At 40.5% G+C, this 12,913-nt stretch overlaps 1 protein-coding gene and 1 long non-coding RNA gene across 2 annotated transcripts in view; both read right to left on the minus strand.

The window, feature by feature from the left end:
- Nucleotides 1-12,913, minus strand: part of LOC113568983 (B-cell receptor CD22-like) — a gene marked incomplete at its 5' end in the record, with an annotated part of 140,556 nt that overhangs the window by 12,177 nt on the left and 115,466 nt on the right. The window contains one exon of the mRNA XM_035534544.1: nucleotides 987-1,061. Within this exon, the coding sequence (XP_035390437.1) occupies nucleotides 987-1,061 (75 nt within the window). The remainder of the gene's footprint in view (nucleotides 1-986; nucleotides 1,062-12,913) is intronic.
- Nucleotides 2,920-6,338, minus strand: LOC118242623. Its single transcript, XR_004776944.1, has 7 exons — nucleotides 6,200-6,338; nucleotides 5,907-6,048; nucleotides 5,607-5,712; nucleotides 5,016-5,277; nucleotides 3,900-3,967; nucleotides 3,443-3,587; nucleotides 2,920-3,351 (listed from the first exon to the last, which is right to left on the minus strand). It is a non-coding gene; the product is annotated as an uncharacterized LOC118242623 (long non-coding RNA).

Consider the following 12,913-nt stretch of genomic DNA (forward strand, 5'->3'; position numbering starts at 1 on the left):
CACATACAAACATGGACACGCATACACACACTGGCAGTCATGCATTTAAATAGATCAATAATCCTCCTCACTAATACACTACATTCTAGCACATTTTTTCCTAAGTAACTTCATACTAATATAGCAACTGCCAGTCATTCTGTTTGTCAGTTCTAATGGTATAACTATATAGTTATAGTTATGGTTTATAAACATATAGTTATAATAATGGAGAAACTAATGGATTCTTACTCATGTGTACCGTCACTGCCAGTGATTGTACCTGTCATGCATAATTTATCAGCCACCATCTAACTCGCCTCTTAACAGCTCATGACTCATCACAGGACGGCTGCAGCACTGGGTATGGCCACTGGGGGGAGCCTATTCTGAACACATCGGGATGCTCATATGGTAGTGGCTTGATCATATGCAAATATTCTATATTGTCCTGTATGAATGTGACCAGTGTGTAAGTATATATAGATATGTATATGTGTATGAATGTGTGCATGTATGTCCAGTGACGGTTGTTGCTCTGTCTTGGTCTTAACCTACCCTACATAACCTGCAGTCGCACAGGTGGCTGCAGATTCTGATGAGAATATGCTGTGTGCACATTGGCTGCTGCTTCTCATCTGTTTGCGAGTCATTGCAAAAGCTGATATCTGTCTGTAAAGTATCCTTGAGTTGGAGATAGGTGCTAGGTAAATAATAATAATAATAATAATAATAATAAAAAATTAACAGCATCATTAGCATATTTGACTTATCTGTTCATTACCTTTTATTATGACAGACACAGTAGATTAATTCTCAGCTCCATGAGGATTCTGAGCTACACACTAGTAGAATCCATTCTGTAGAACTTTGTAATTCTGTCCAGATCCTACAGATAAAGTTCCTCCTTCTATAAACCAGGTGTGTAGTTCTGCACAGGTGGGTTGGCATCACTGCTGCAGGTCAGAGTCACTGAACTGTCCTCCACTATTTCATCAGTTACTTACACAAAACATTTAGTGTTACTGAATGAGGCCCATGTCTATGGTCATTACTGGATTGGCATGTGTATTCTCCACTGTCTTCAGCATAATACAGTCTGGCATAGCCAGTGACTCCTAGGAATAGGCTAGGTGACAACCAAGAATACGTTGGTGACTACTGGAAAGACAGTTGACGGCACGGAAAGATGGCACACGGGACAAGAAGGGTTAGCAACCCAGCCTGTATCTTTAGTGAGAAAGGACCCAACCAAGTTACGGAAAGCCCTGAAGAGAGATACCCCCAGGAGATCCTGAGATTGGGGGGGAATGAGATCTCTAATCAAACTGATAAATGGTTAACAACTCATGCAAACGGACTGGCCACGAGTGTAACATGCATTTGCGGAAAGCTGCGCAAGAACCAACATGGCCTCAGAATTCATCAGGCCAGAATGAAATGTTTGGTGCAGGAGACCAAGGTGCAACGCACAAGTCCTGAACCTGGTGAGACACAGGAAGAGCCCGGCCAGGAGTCACCCCACAGAGCCAAGTCCCTCCATGCTCCTGTGTCTCCTATTCCAAGCAGAGTAGTTCCACAGCAGCGGATAAAGTGGCCCCCAGCCAGTAACCAGAGTGTGTGGCTGCAGTTTAACAAGGACGTGTCCAACATCATTCAAGCTATGGCCAAAGGAGATGCAGACAGTCGACTTCAAATAATGACTACCATACAACAAGCCCACCACCTATAGCATGAATCGCAGGGCCAGAAAACTACATCAACTGTGCCAGGAGCTTCGAACCCTCAAGAAACAGTACAAGAAATCTAATAAGAAGAAGCAGGCATTAGAAGAACTGCAAAATTTTCTGAGGAAGAAACTGATGACCATATGCAGAGCAGACTGGTATAGGAGGTGGGGAAGAGAGAGAGCCAGGAAGCAAGCCACTTTCATTGCCAATCCCTTTGAGAAGGTAAAAAATCTGCTTGGAGGCAAACACAGTGGCTACCTAGAGTATTCAAGAGAGGAAGTAAATTGTTTCCTCCTGAACACCCTGAGAGAGCTGTTGAGGGAGCAAGAGCTTGAGCCCAACAAAGCTCTCATCAGCCCTGCCCCCCAACAACAGAGTTCGAACTGAGGGAGCCGATCCTGAAGGAGGTGGAGGAAGTGATTAAGAGAGGTCACTCAGCATCCACTCCAGGCCCCAGCAGTGTACCCTACCTGGTCTATAAGTGTTGTCCTGAACTTCTCCGGCACTTATGGAGGATCTTGAAGATGATATGGCGAAGGGGGAGAGTCACTGACCAGTGGAGGTGTGCTGAGAGTTGGATCCCAAAAGAGGAGAACTCGAGAAACATCAACCCGTTTCATTCAATTTCATTATTTAGTGTGGAAGGGACTGCGTTTTTTAGTCTCACGAAGACTGACCAAGTTTCTCCTCAAGAACAACTTTATTGATACCTCAGTACACAAAGGTGGGATTCCTGGATGTTTGGAGCACACAGGGGTAGTTACACAGCTCATCAGAGAGGCTCAAGAGAGCAAAGGTGGCCTAGTTGTGTTGTGGTTGGACCTGACCAATGTTTATGGGTCCATACCACAAGCTGGTTGAGCTAGCACTTCACCGCCACCATGTTCCCAGTAAGATCAAGGATCTGATCCGAGATTACTACAATAATTTCAGGATGTGGGTCACTTCTGGGTCAGTAACATCAGACTGGCATCGTATTGGGAAAGGAATAATAATCTCTTTGCCCTTGCCATGAACATAAACTTTAGGTATAGTCCTGAAGGTAATTTGATTTAGCTTTTAATAAATAAATGACTTGCATCTGACCGTGAGAGTTTGAGCAGGAGAGGGGAGATGTTCATATCCTGTTACAGCAAACCTATAACTGCCTGCATCCAAACCTATAACTGCCTGCATCCTCACTGCTGACTGGCTGCAGGTGGAGTGGGTTTGTACTGGAGGATAAAGGATGTCCATTTTTGTACCAGATGAATGTTGGACTGTCAGACTGCAGGTGGTTGTACATATCAGAACAGTGGTGTGTCCCTCGATTACTGCTTGAGAGGTGTCTACATGGAGGTCCAAGTCAAAGAGATCATCAGATGTGTCAAAGCAGAGAAAACACCAGCAGTGCAGCTCTAGACCAGGACAGGAGCTGAAAAACCCTGATGTTGCAGTGGAATAAAACCTCTGATGGAGCTACATGAATATGTCACTATAAATCACTATGATACCATGAAGATTAAAGTGACATGATAGCTTGTGTTGTTAGCAGGATAATGTGGTGATTAAATGTACCTGTAAATTTCAGCTGTATTCCAGGAATACCCACCCATTTCTCTGTGCGTGTTTGGATTCTGTAGCAGTAATGGTGTTCATCCTCCTTCAACACATTAGTCAATCAGAGGGAGAAGTGTTACTAGACCCTTCCTGAATACTCAGGAAGATCAAGCAGAGAAACTGGTTCCACATACTTAACTGGGTCTATATACCAAAAGGCTTCTGTCACTGTAAGATGGTCTGGGTGTGTATAAGAGCCATTCTTAAACACAGTGGACCCTTTTAAAGCACATATTGTCTCTTTGCTGTATTTCATAGTCCATTTGTTTCCAGAAGCCCCTGTAAAATATGATCCATATAAGAGATCACAGGTTAACGTAACTTACTAACTTACTGCTTCTCTGTCCTTGCAGCCCTCTACTCCTAAAAGAACACTGACCTAAATGTGAGAAAAACCACGAACCACAAAGCACTCAGTGAGCACTGCAGTGGTGGAGAGGGGCATGTGGGGGGATTTGGCAACCAATGGAAATGGACTTCATTGAATGTGAACAATGCATTCAGTTATGAAAAGATGATGCATTAATGAAATTATGTTGAGGCATCATTGAGCAGTTTCTTTTTAAAAGGTGTGATTGGGTCCAGACTTACCGAGAGTGATGAACAGTGATGAGAGTAAGAGTTAGAGGAGGAGTTGTGTGTGACATCATTAAAAAACCCTGCGCAGACACACAATAGCACACAACACAGCTGAGTTCGCCACATTTCTGCTTCTGTTTAACTGACTGGTGAACATTATTGTTACTAAAATATAAAACAATCTTGTCAGTCATGGATACAAAAATAGTATTTCATTTACCTGTTATCACATGTTTTAGCTCGGTGTAATTTTATTTTAGTTGTAGAGAAATATTTTTTAAACAATGTTGTTACAAATGTTTTACAGACATGCATGTACAAATACTAAATGAAAAAGATGCAGGTGTAAGGCCCGATTGTAAAAAAAATATATACATTATTTTTAAAAGTGATTCTTTAACATTTATAAAAACTTATAAATAGCTTTGATGACATTTATTTGATATATATATATATATATCTAAATAAAATTATCAATATATATTGGGTTGTATTACCATTTACTGTAAGTGTTATGCGCGAGTTCCATCTGTGTCATATGTGTTTAATTTTAATAAACATCCGGCCCTATGCCCTGTGGCACTCGGGCCAGCTACATTACAGCATGTGTATGTATGCCACGCAGAGGAGGTTTTTTGGATTGTACTGTAGATGGACATCACTGGACCAAATTCTTATTTTTGTCCTTATTTTTTACTTCTCTAGTAACACGTTTATCAGCTTTGGATGTTTCTACAGTTCATGTATGAACTGTCTACAAGATTCCAAGAGCAAGCCTGTCACGTAATGAATAAACCGGCAATATTACTGCAAAACTGAGTTGAGTCTGACTCTCATCTCCTCCACATGCGTCACAGGCTTCTCGCTACCAATTCCAAAACTTCCCTCTAATCGGGGTTGGAGTGTAACTTAAATAGGACTAACTCCAAAGCTTTACACCACACACATCAGATCATGCTTCAAAGCCTGTAAAAGCATCAAAACATGCTTAAAGGATTGTAGCCATTATGATGTTACAATTATGAACTGGATTACAAAAACAACTTTGAGGTATATTGAATGTATATTTTCAGTAAAGATCAAGTTATTTCCTTTGTCTGTAAAGGTAATTTGATTTATTGTGTGTACCTCACTGGTAGCGTGTTGTACTCAGGAGAGCTGGAATAAGAATCCAAGGCTGTGTACATGTCATCAGGAAGACACAATTTTGAGGCAAGACAGACCATGTTAGTATCAGTACCTTGGACAGCAGCCTCACTCCTGCGCTAAGCTTTTCTGCATCACACATACCATTTAATACACTGCCATCTAGAGGAAGAGATTTGTAATTACAGGCACACGATCAGGATCAACAGACTCTTTCCTTGTTTGTAAGATTCACATGGTTCATCTAAAAGAAACAGATACAAATTATACAGCAAATTACAAAGTATTCTGGAAATTGGTAACAATGCAGGAATAGTGTCTTTCACGTAAATTATAATTAATGTAGCTTCTTCACTGGTATATTAGATTGAAGACAAGGTAGAAGTACATCAGTTATAAACGAAAGCAAACAATCAGCACTTACACAGGTAAAATTTTAAAGCAACATGTGGCAGCTCTTAATTTTAATTAAGACAAATGGTATAAATTATATGTGCATGTGCAACAAGTACTGGAAAAAAAAATGTTTAAGAATGCCAGAATTCCCGCTGGGGTCACGATCTCCCTGCTTACCGATCTCATGTCTTTGTTTTTGTAGCTTCAGAGATGCTTCGAGTTTTATACAGACTGTGTTACTGACGATTCATGTTCAGTAATGTCCCTGTGGGGTGGAGAAGCGCTGTAAAAAGATTTGGAGAAGTAAAAGCTGAGTTCATTGTATTCACTTCTTTCTACTGTGTCCATTTCTTTTTTCATTAAATATCAAGTTTATTAGGCGAACCCTGGTGAAGCTCAGTTGGTGACAGCAGTGTTTATTCACGTTCTTTGGGACAAATGAACGAAAGTGTGCGGGTTGAGAGTAGTTTAGCTTACTCGGTATAGTTAACTTGGCTCCAATGGGAAAGGAAACCAATGCGCCATCACATGTGGAAAAGAAGAGATCAGATTGTTCTCTGTAGTCCAACTTTAGTGGCAGGTACAGCGAGTGCGACCTCATGGACTCTGCTTTATATTTCTGGAAGGCGATAAAAACGCAGTATTTTACTATTCACCAAGTTTCATTATAGTAAAAACGTAATTCAGTGTGAGTGTGGTGATTAATAAATTTATGAACGAGATCAATGCAATTGTCACGGTTGGCCGGTCATACGCCAGAGAGAACTCACCTATTTTAGATAGGGGCCGTCCTACACCCCTACCTCGTTCTCATCAATTACACAAACTGTCTTCGCTATTAAATCTACAGCTCTACGGCTACCTGCTGACGTTGGGTACTGCAAGTAAAATACGGTTTGGCGGCTCTCTGCTCCGCTCTCGACTGCAGCCGACTACTCTGGTTGGCCACCAAGTCGAGACGCATGTTACCTCTAACAAGAATGTTGAATTGCGTGGAGTCCCAAGGAGGTTCGGACCGGCTCCAATAACTGAACTCATGTTACGCTTCCAACAGGAACAAGGCAAAAGGTAGAATGCAAAATGCAGGAGGCGGTTTATTTCATGAGGAAACACGAAAGGTAAAACAAACAGAGAATAAGGGGTGCTAAGGGTAATCTAACACAGCTGAAGTACACAAAAAAAAGAAAAGGAAAAAAAAAAGCAATGACGACGACAGCAAAACAAGAATAAGGCAAACCTGACAGAAAGACGTCCCTTACCACAATTACCAACACGTAGAAGTCAAACCTAACAGAAAGACGTCCCTTACCACAATTACCAACGCGTAAAAGACAAACCCACAGGGCTTAAATAACCAAGACAATCAGACACTAAACAGATAGAGGTGAACATGGGAACAGCGGAAACTAAAACAAGGAGTGGAATACAGGAACAGACGGGGGCGGAGAAAACGAAACTAAGGCATGGAACCAGGCAGCGCAGGAAGACCGGGAAACGGTGACATCAGGGACGTGAGGAGGGTGGCCATTCGTGACAAACAAACGCTGCATAACCGCTGATGTATATTGTCACAGGACGTTTGAATCGTGATTATGATTTGTTCTTCCAAGCTCCCGAAAAACTGGATATTTGGATATAGTTCTTCATCTATACTTTCATGCTATACTTTCTCTTTCTCATCAGAAAACGTTTCAGTTTTATTTTATTTAAAAGCTTATTTCTGTGAGGGTAGCGACGTCACAGAGGAAGCGGGAGGCAAGGTCGAGCTAAAGAGCTCTTTATTCTCCATGGTCACATGAAAACACTCACAAAATGGACAAAAAACAAGTATACTTAATATAAGGACCTTGGAGAAGCGATGCACGGGATGAGTCTCTAGTGCAGCGCCTTCTCCAAGAAAAATATGAAATGCAAATTAAAATCTCCAAGTGGTCCATTGTCGTCTCTGCTGTTGTATTATGGCTATTGTATTGTGTAACATTTAATTTTGCTTTTAGTGTTAATTCCGTAAAATATATTATATAAACCCAGCTAAGTGTTATTGTTTTCCTCAGTGATCAGAAATTGTGCAAGGCGAATCCAAATCGTCAAAAGTGCTCTCATAGCACGTCTAGCCGACGTCGGCACGATGTGTACGGTTTGCTTCTGGGAAACGTAATACAGAGTTCGTTTGCTAATTGGGAAGACCTCTTATCAACGTCGTTTTTGGATCAAGTGACATGTCCAGCCAACCTTATACCAATACTCTTCCCACACTCTGAGCACTGATACGGCTTCTCTCTGTACGAATGCGATGGTGTCGCTGGAGATCATCCCGTCTACTAAAACTCTTTCCACACTCTTCTTTTCCGAGACTTTCTGCGATTGTCCGTGAGGTGTGTTGGTGTGGACAGTAACAGCTAACATTTGTGGCGTATTGAAGATTTTTTTAGGAGCCAAATTCTCATGTTTAATTTCTCCTGATTTCAGCAATCTGACATAGTCCTCATGATGGCACGCACACACACACACACACACACACACACACACACACACACACACAAACACACACACACACACAGACTGTGCAGTGATCAATAAACAGAAAGGTTTTCTCCATGAATGTGCAGCCATGGCACTTGCTGCATGTGAAGATTGAGGCTCTCAGTGGCTTGAACTACAGGAATAACACTGTACTGTTTCATGACATGTCATGTGTGTGTGTGTGTGTGTGTGTGTGTGTGTGTGTGTGTGTGTGTGTGCACGCATTTGTGGAAAAAGGAGAGAACAGTGCAGTAAAACAGAATGCACTAAAATTAATACACTAAAAATAACATCATTAAATACACCACAGACAGTTCCCAAGTTTAAAACCTCAAAGCTGTTTCTTCTGAGTTTATTTTTCTCTGTTAGATAAAGATAAAGAAACCAGGAACAAGAAAATAATGTGATGACAAAGAAAGACTTACAAAGGACTAACAAGAAATTGGTGTGGAACATCACTGCTCCCTCTGTACAGAACACTCAACCAATGATGAACACCCTGTGTTAGCCACAGACTATGCTTTGAAACACCAGCCACTCTTACTCCAGCTACTATATATTTACACACACACACACACACACACACACATATAGATAGATAGATAGATAGATAGATAGATAGATAGATAGATAGATAGATAGATAGATAGATAGATAGATAGATAGATAGATAGAGAAAGCAAAAGAGAGAGAGAGAGAGAGAGAGAGAGAGAGAGAGAGGCCTCTGATAGAATATTTTCACTGATTCTAGCCTTGAGCGCTTCTGAAATGAGATTGATGGTTTTATTCCAGTTGGAGCCACACCTCCCAGCATTTGTGTCTCTGCCACAAGTGCCCCAGTCACCACTGGGACAACCTTTTTGATAACACACACATATTTGAAGTTGTTCAGATTATATTTCTTGCATATGTTTCTATACATGGTCTCTGCCACTTGGTCAGGTCTCTTAATATTTGCTTTCCCTGCAGGCATCTTGTGTTAGTGTTACTCTCAGAGACTCCTTTGTACAGTCTGCATCTTGTGTGGTGTAAGGCACCCCTGTTACAATTAACATAATGCTTAGTTCTTGTATTTTTACTACCATGATCAGTGACACAGTACTGTCTTTCAGTCCTACCTTTTCCAGACATTGGTCAGATTGTCTTGTCAGCCACTTCTGCTACCTGTCAGTGTTGAATTCCATGTAGGTAATCCTGCCATGACACCTCCACTATTTTCACGGTAACTATGTCCCCCTTCTGACTGGGACATGCCCTCATCAGCCCATCCTTGGGGTCCTGTGTTTGGATGTAGTCTTGGATATTTCGTGTCACATTCTGAACAGTGGTGTTGAGCCTTCTGTCTGGTGTACAGTCTTTGGTTGTTAGCTCTTGGGTGATGATGAAGAAGATTTTGGTGAGTGGTTTGGTAGACTATAGAGTCTACTCCCCCTTCACTTTCAAGTTCCTTGTCTAGTTAGATTGCTCTACAGTGATATGACCACTGGTGCTAAGAGGCCTGGGTGAAGTCAACTATTCCATTACAGTGCTATAACATTTCATGGAAAATAATCTGTAATAATTATATTACACTGAGTGTGGTTTGCCATTTACTATCAATGTGTTTCATCACCTTTAAGTTTTGAGATTTAGAATTTATATTAGAAATGAAGAGTTCTACTAGAATTCAACACATAGTGCTTGTATGATCCAACATTATTTTCCAAACCCTTTGTGAACTTTTGAGCAAAATAGTGAGGCATGAGTGAAAGGTGACTAATAGACAAAACAGGAGTTAACTGAGGGGAACATGTTACATAAAGCAAAAAGATTTCAAAAGGGAAAAAGGATTAAGTAGTCCTTGTGACTTGCTAGATTTTTAATTAGAATAGAGAATAGTCAGTGTGAAACATTGGAGATGCCTGTGGGCACACGCATTTTAAAGCTCATTTTTGAATGATTTGTACTTGTTCATTTTAACACTATGCATCTTAAATTGTACACATAGCACAATGATCATTCAGGATTCAAAGTGAAGTAGACAATTGGGAAAAGACATCCATTCACATCTAAGCTTATTTGTCCATCATTTAGTTACATTTGAGCTCTTTTAATACTGAAGAACATGTTAAAAAAACATAAAACGCCATTGATTTTTTTGGGTGTATAATGTGTCTATTGATGCTGGAGATCCAGTTTCACTGAAACTCTACATTTCCTGATTCACCAGGGTCTTGCGTAATAAACTGAAATTTTGAGCACATACATGAAATGACTAAATGGCTACATAATGTTTTACAGTAGGTGTCCTAGACTTCTCCTTAGTGTCCCAAAACCTCTCTAAATGCACAAAAAGTCATCAATCACTATACATCAAGTCTGCATGTTTCTTTTTTGCTAAAACATCACAGTAAGTTACTTTAGTAAGTTCCACAACAATATGAGCTACATAGCATCATTGTTGGCATCATTGCTAATACTGTAAATGCTGTAATACTGTAAAGCAATAGTATACTTTCTCATTTATACTTACAATTTGTAGCAGGATTACGATTTTTTCAAGCAGTGAATGGTAACATCCAGTGATTTGCTATGAAAACATCGAAGCTACTTCATGCTAGCAGCACGCAAGCAACTCCACATAAACTTCAGCTAAAATAAGCATCTTCGTTTCCATGATGTCCAAAACTATTGGCGATCAAATCATTCTTACGGTTGTACGAGTTTCGCCAAACAGCCTCAAACCCATGCGCTATGCTATCTGCTAACAACACTGAAGCACTGACAGTACACAGTGCGCAGACCTTTAAACATTAAACGGATGACTAAATAAGGCAAGCGAGGGTCTACGTTTTCGTCTAAGCGTCCTCTATTTGATAAAACAACTGCCAATCACACCGCTTGCCCTGGAAACATTTGGTGAGAATTGCTGTCACTCCAAGACAATGGCGCTGCAATGGCCAATAGAAATCAATATAAAATGGAAAAGGGGGGGGGGGGGGTCTAATGCTCTATCCATTAATACTTTTACGTCAGTAACGTGCAGTTAGAGTTAAACAAAGGCTGCGTAGTTTGGGTTTGCTTACGAAGGAACTGAACGCGTGTTTTTACGCAAAGAAGTGAGCACGGAATTAAAGAACTTTATTAACACTCTGTATACCATTTAACCATCTAAACATCTCACACAGTTGTTTTGATGGTAATTTAACTTTCTATGACAAAAGAACTTATCTTAAAGCGGAATAATGTTTTAAAAGGCCACATTGTGGAAATTTACCCGAGCGTGGGATTTGTGGCGATCTGATGCATGTAGACGGCTGCAAATCGGTAAGCAGGTACTTGTATTAGTCCTAAGAAATGTTATGTTGATCAATGTACTGTACTTTAAGAATATTCGATGTTATCAATAATTTATTTGAGTATGCCAGTTTGGGCTTGCTAGGGAGCGTTAGCGCATAAGGGGCTTAAATAAAGAGAGTGAAACAATATATGTAATATGTGTGATGATCAGTAAGTGGGTGATTGGAAACGTGATTGGGTGCTACGATTGGTTGAAGAACAGGTGAGTGACGGACTGGAGGTGTCTGATTGGCTGGGTGACAAAGAGTGTGTGTGTGTGTGTGTGTGTGTATGTGTGTGTGTGTGTGTGTGTGTGTGTGTGTGTGTGTATGTGTGTGTGTGTGTGTGTGTGTGTGTGTGTGTTTGGCTGGCTTGGTATCAACATTCTTCATCTTTTGGGTGGGATGAGAATAGAGCTCCTAGAACAGACCTGAACAACAAGCTCTCACTACATACAGTTTGGCCACTTCAGTCTTCTACACTGCTTAGGACATAACAAAACTGTTATTAATACAATGTGTACTTGATTTATGACAGTGTAAATACATGTGTATGTAATACTGAGATGAGGTGTTAAAATAGTTGAAGTTGTTTTTATTTTGTTAAAGTTGGTAGAATTATTTTGTGTTTTTATTCTTATCTCATCTGCTTTCACCTTTTTCATTTACAGTCTGGACAAGGATTCCTCTAAATCCTTTTGTGATTCGATCCAGAATAAATAGCCCTCAAAAAATAAAACTGAATTGAAATGAGATGACAAGAGCCAAACCTCCTCAGTAATACAGTTGTGTCATCAGATCAGTCTGACTGATATTTGAAACAGTGTAAACAGAAGCAGAAATGTGATGCACTCAGCTGTGTTGTGTGCTGTTGTGTGTCTGTGCAGGTTTGTTTAATGATGACACTCAGAACTCCTCTTCTAACTCTCACTCTCATCACTCTGTTCATGTCTCTGGGTAAGACTGCAATCTTCATCAAAAGTTTATTATATAAAGATTAATAAGTTAAAATATAAAGATTTTCTGACACAGTGTTCCCATTTAATGAAGTTAATTTACATTGGTTACCAAAGCCCCCACATCTCCCACACCACTGCTACAGAGCTTGCTGAGTGCTTTGTGGTTTTTCTCAAGTTTAGGGCAGTCTTAGATTAAGAGCACACTGTGGTAAGATTAAAATTCACAACCCCACTATAACTACAAAGTGCAGATATATTTTTGTTTGTTTTTCTTTTTATTCAACCTCATATATTATGTGACTGAGCGTTAAGTTGTTCAGAGTCACTAGTGTCCACTTCTCCCAAGCTCCTCCCTCACCCTGCTACAAGCTCTTCTCACTTTGTGGTTTAGCTCAGAATCAACTCAGAGTTCTGCAGTACCTGCTGGAGTTAGAGAGGAGAGAAGTGAAGCTGTAAGATAACTCCCACTCTCTTATGGGGCCCAGACTCCTCTAATGAGCTCTTTCATGCATCATATGTTTCAGGGATTTTTGGAACAGAATGGAGTGTGAAGTACAAACAAACTGAAATATCTGCTTTAAAGGGGTCCACAGTGTTTATCAATGGCACTTACACAAAGCCAGCAAAGTTTAATGTGAAAGAGGAATTTTGGGTCACAGAGAATTTCAATGGACATGAGGACAAG

The sequence above is a fragment of the Electrophorus electricus genome, chromosome 16 (genome assembly GCF_013358815.1).
Source record: "Electrophorus electricus isolate fEleEle1 chromosome 16, fEleEle1.pri, whole genome shotgun sequence".
In the NCBI taxonomy this organism is placed as follows: domain Eukaryota; kingdom Metazoa; phylum Chordata; class Actinopteri; order Gymnotiformes; family Gymnotidae; genus Electrophorus; species Electrophorus electricus.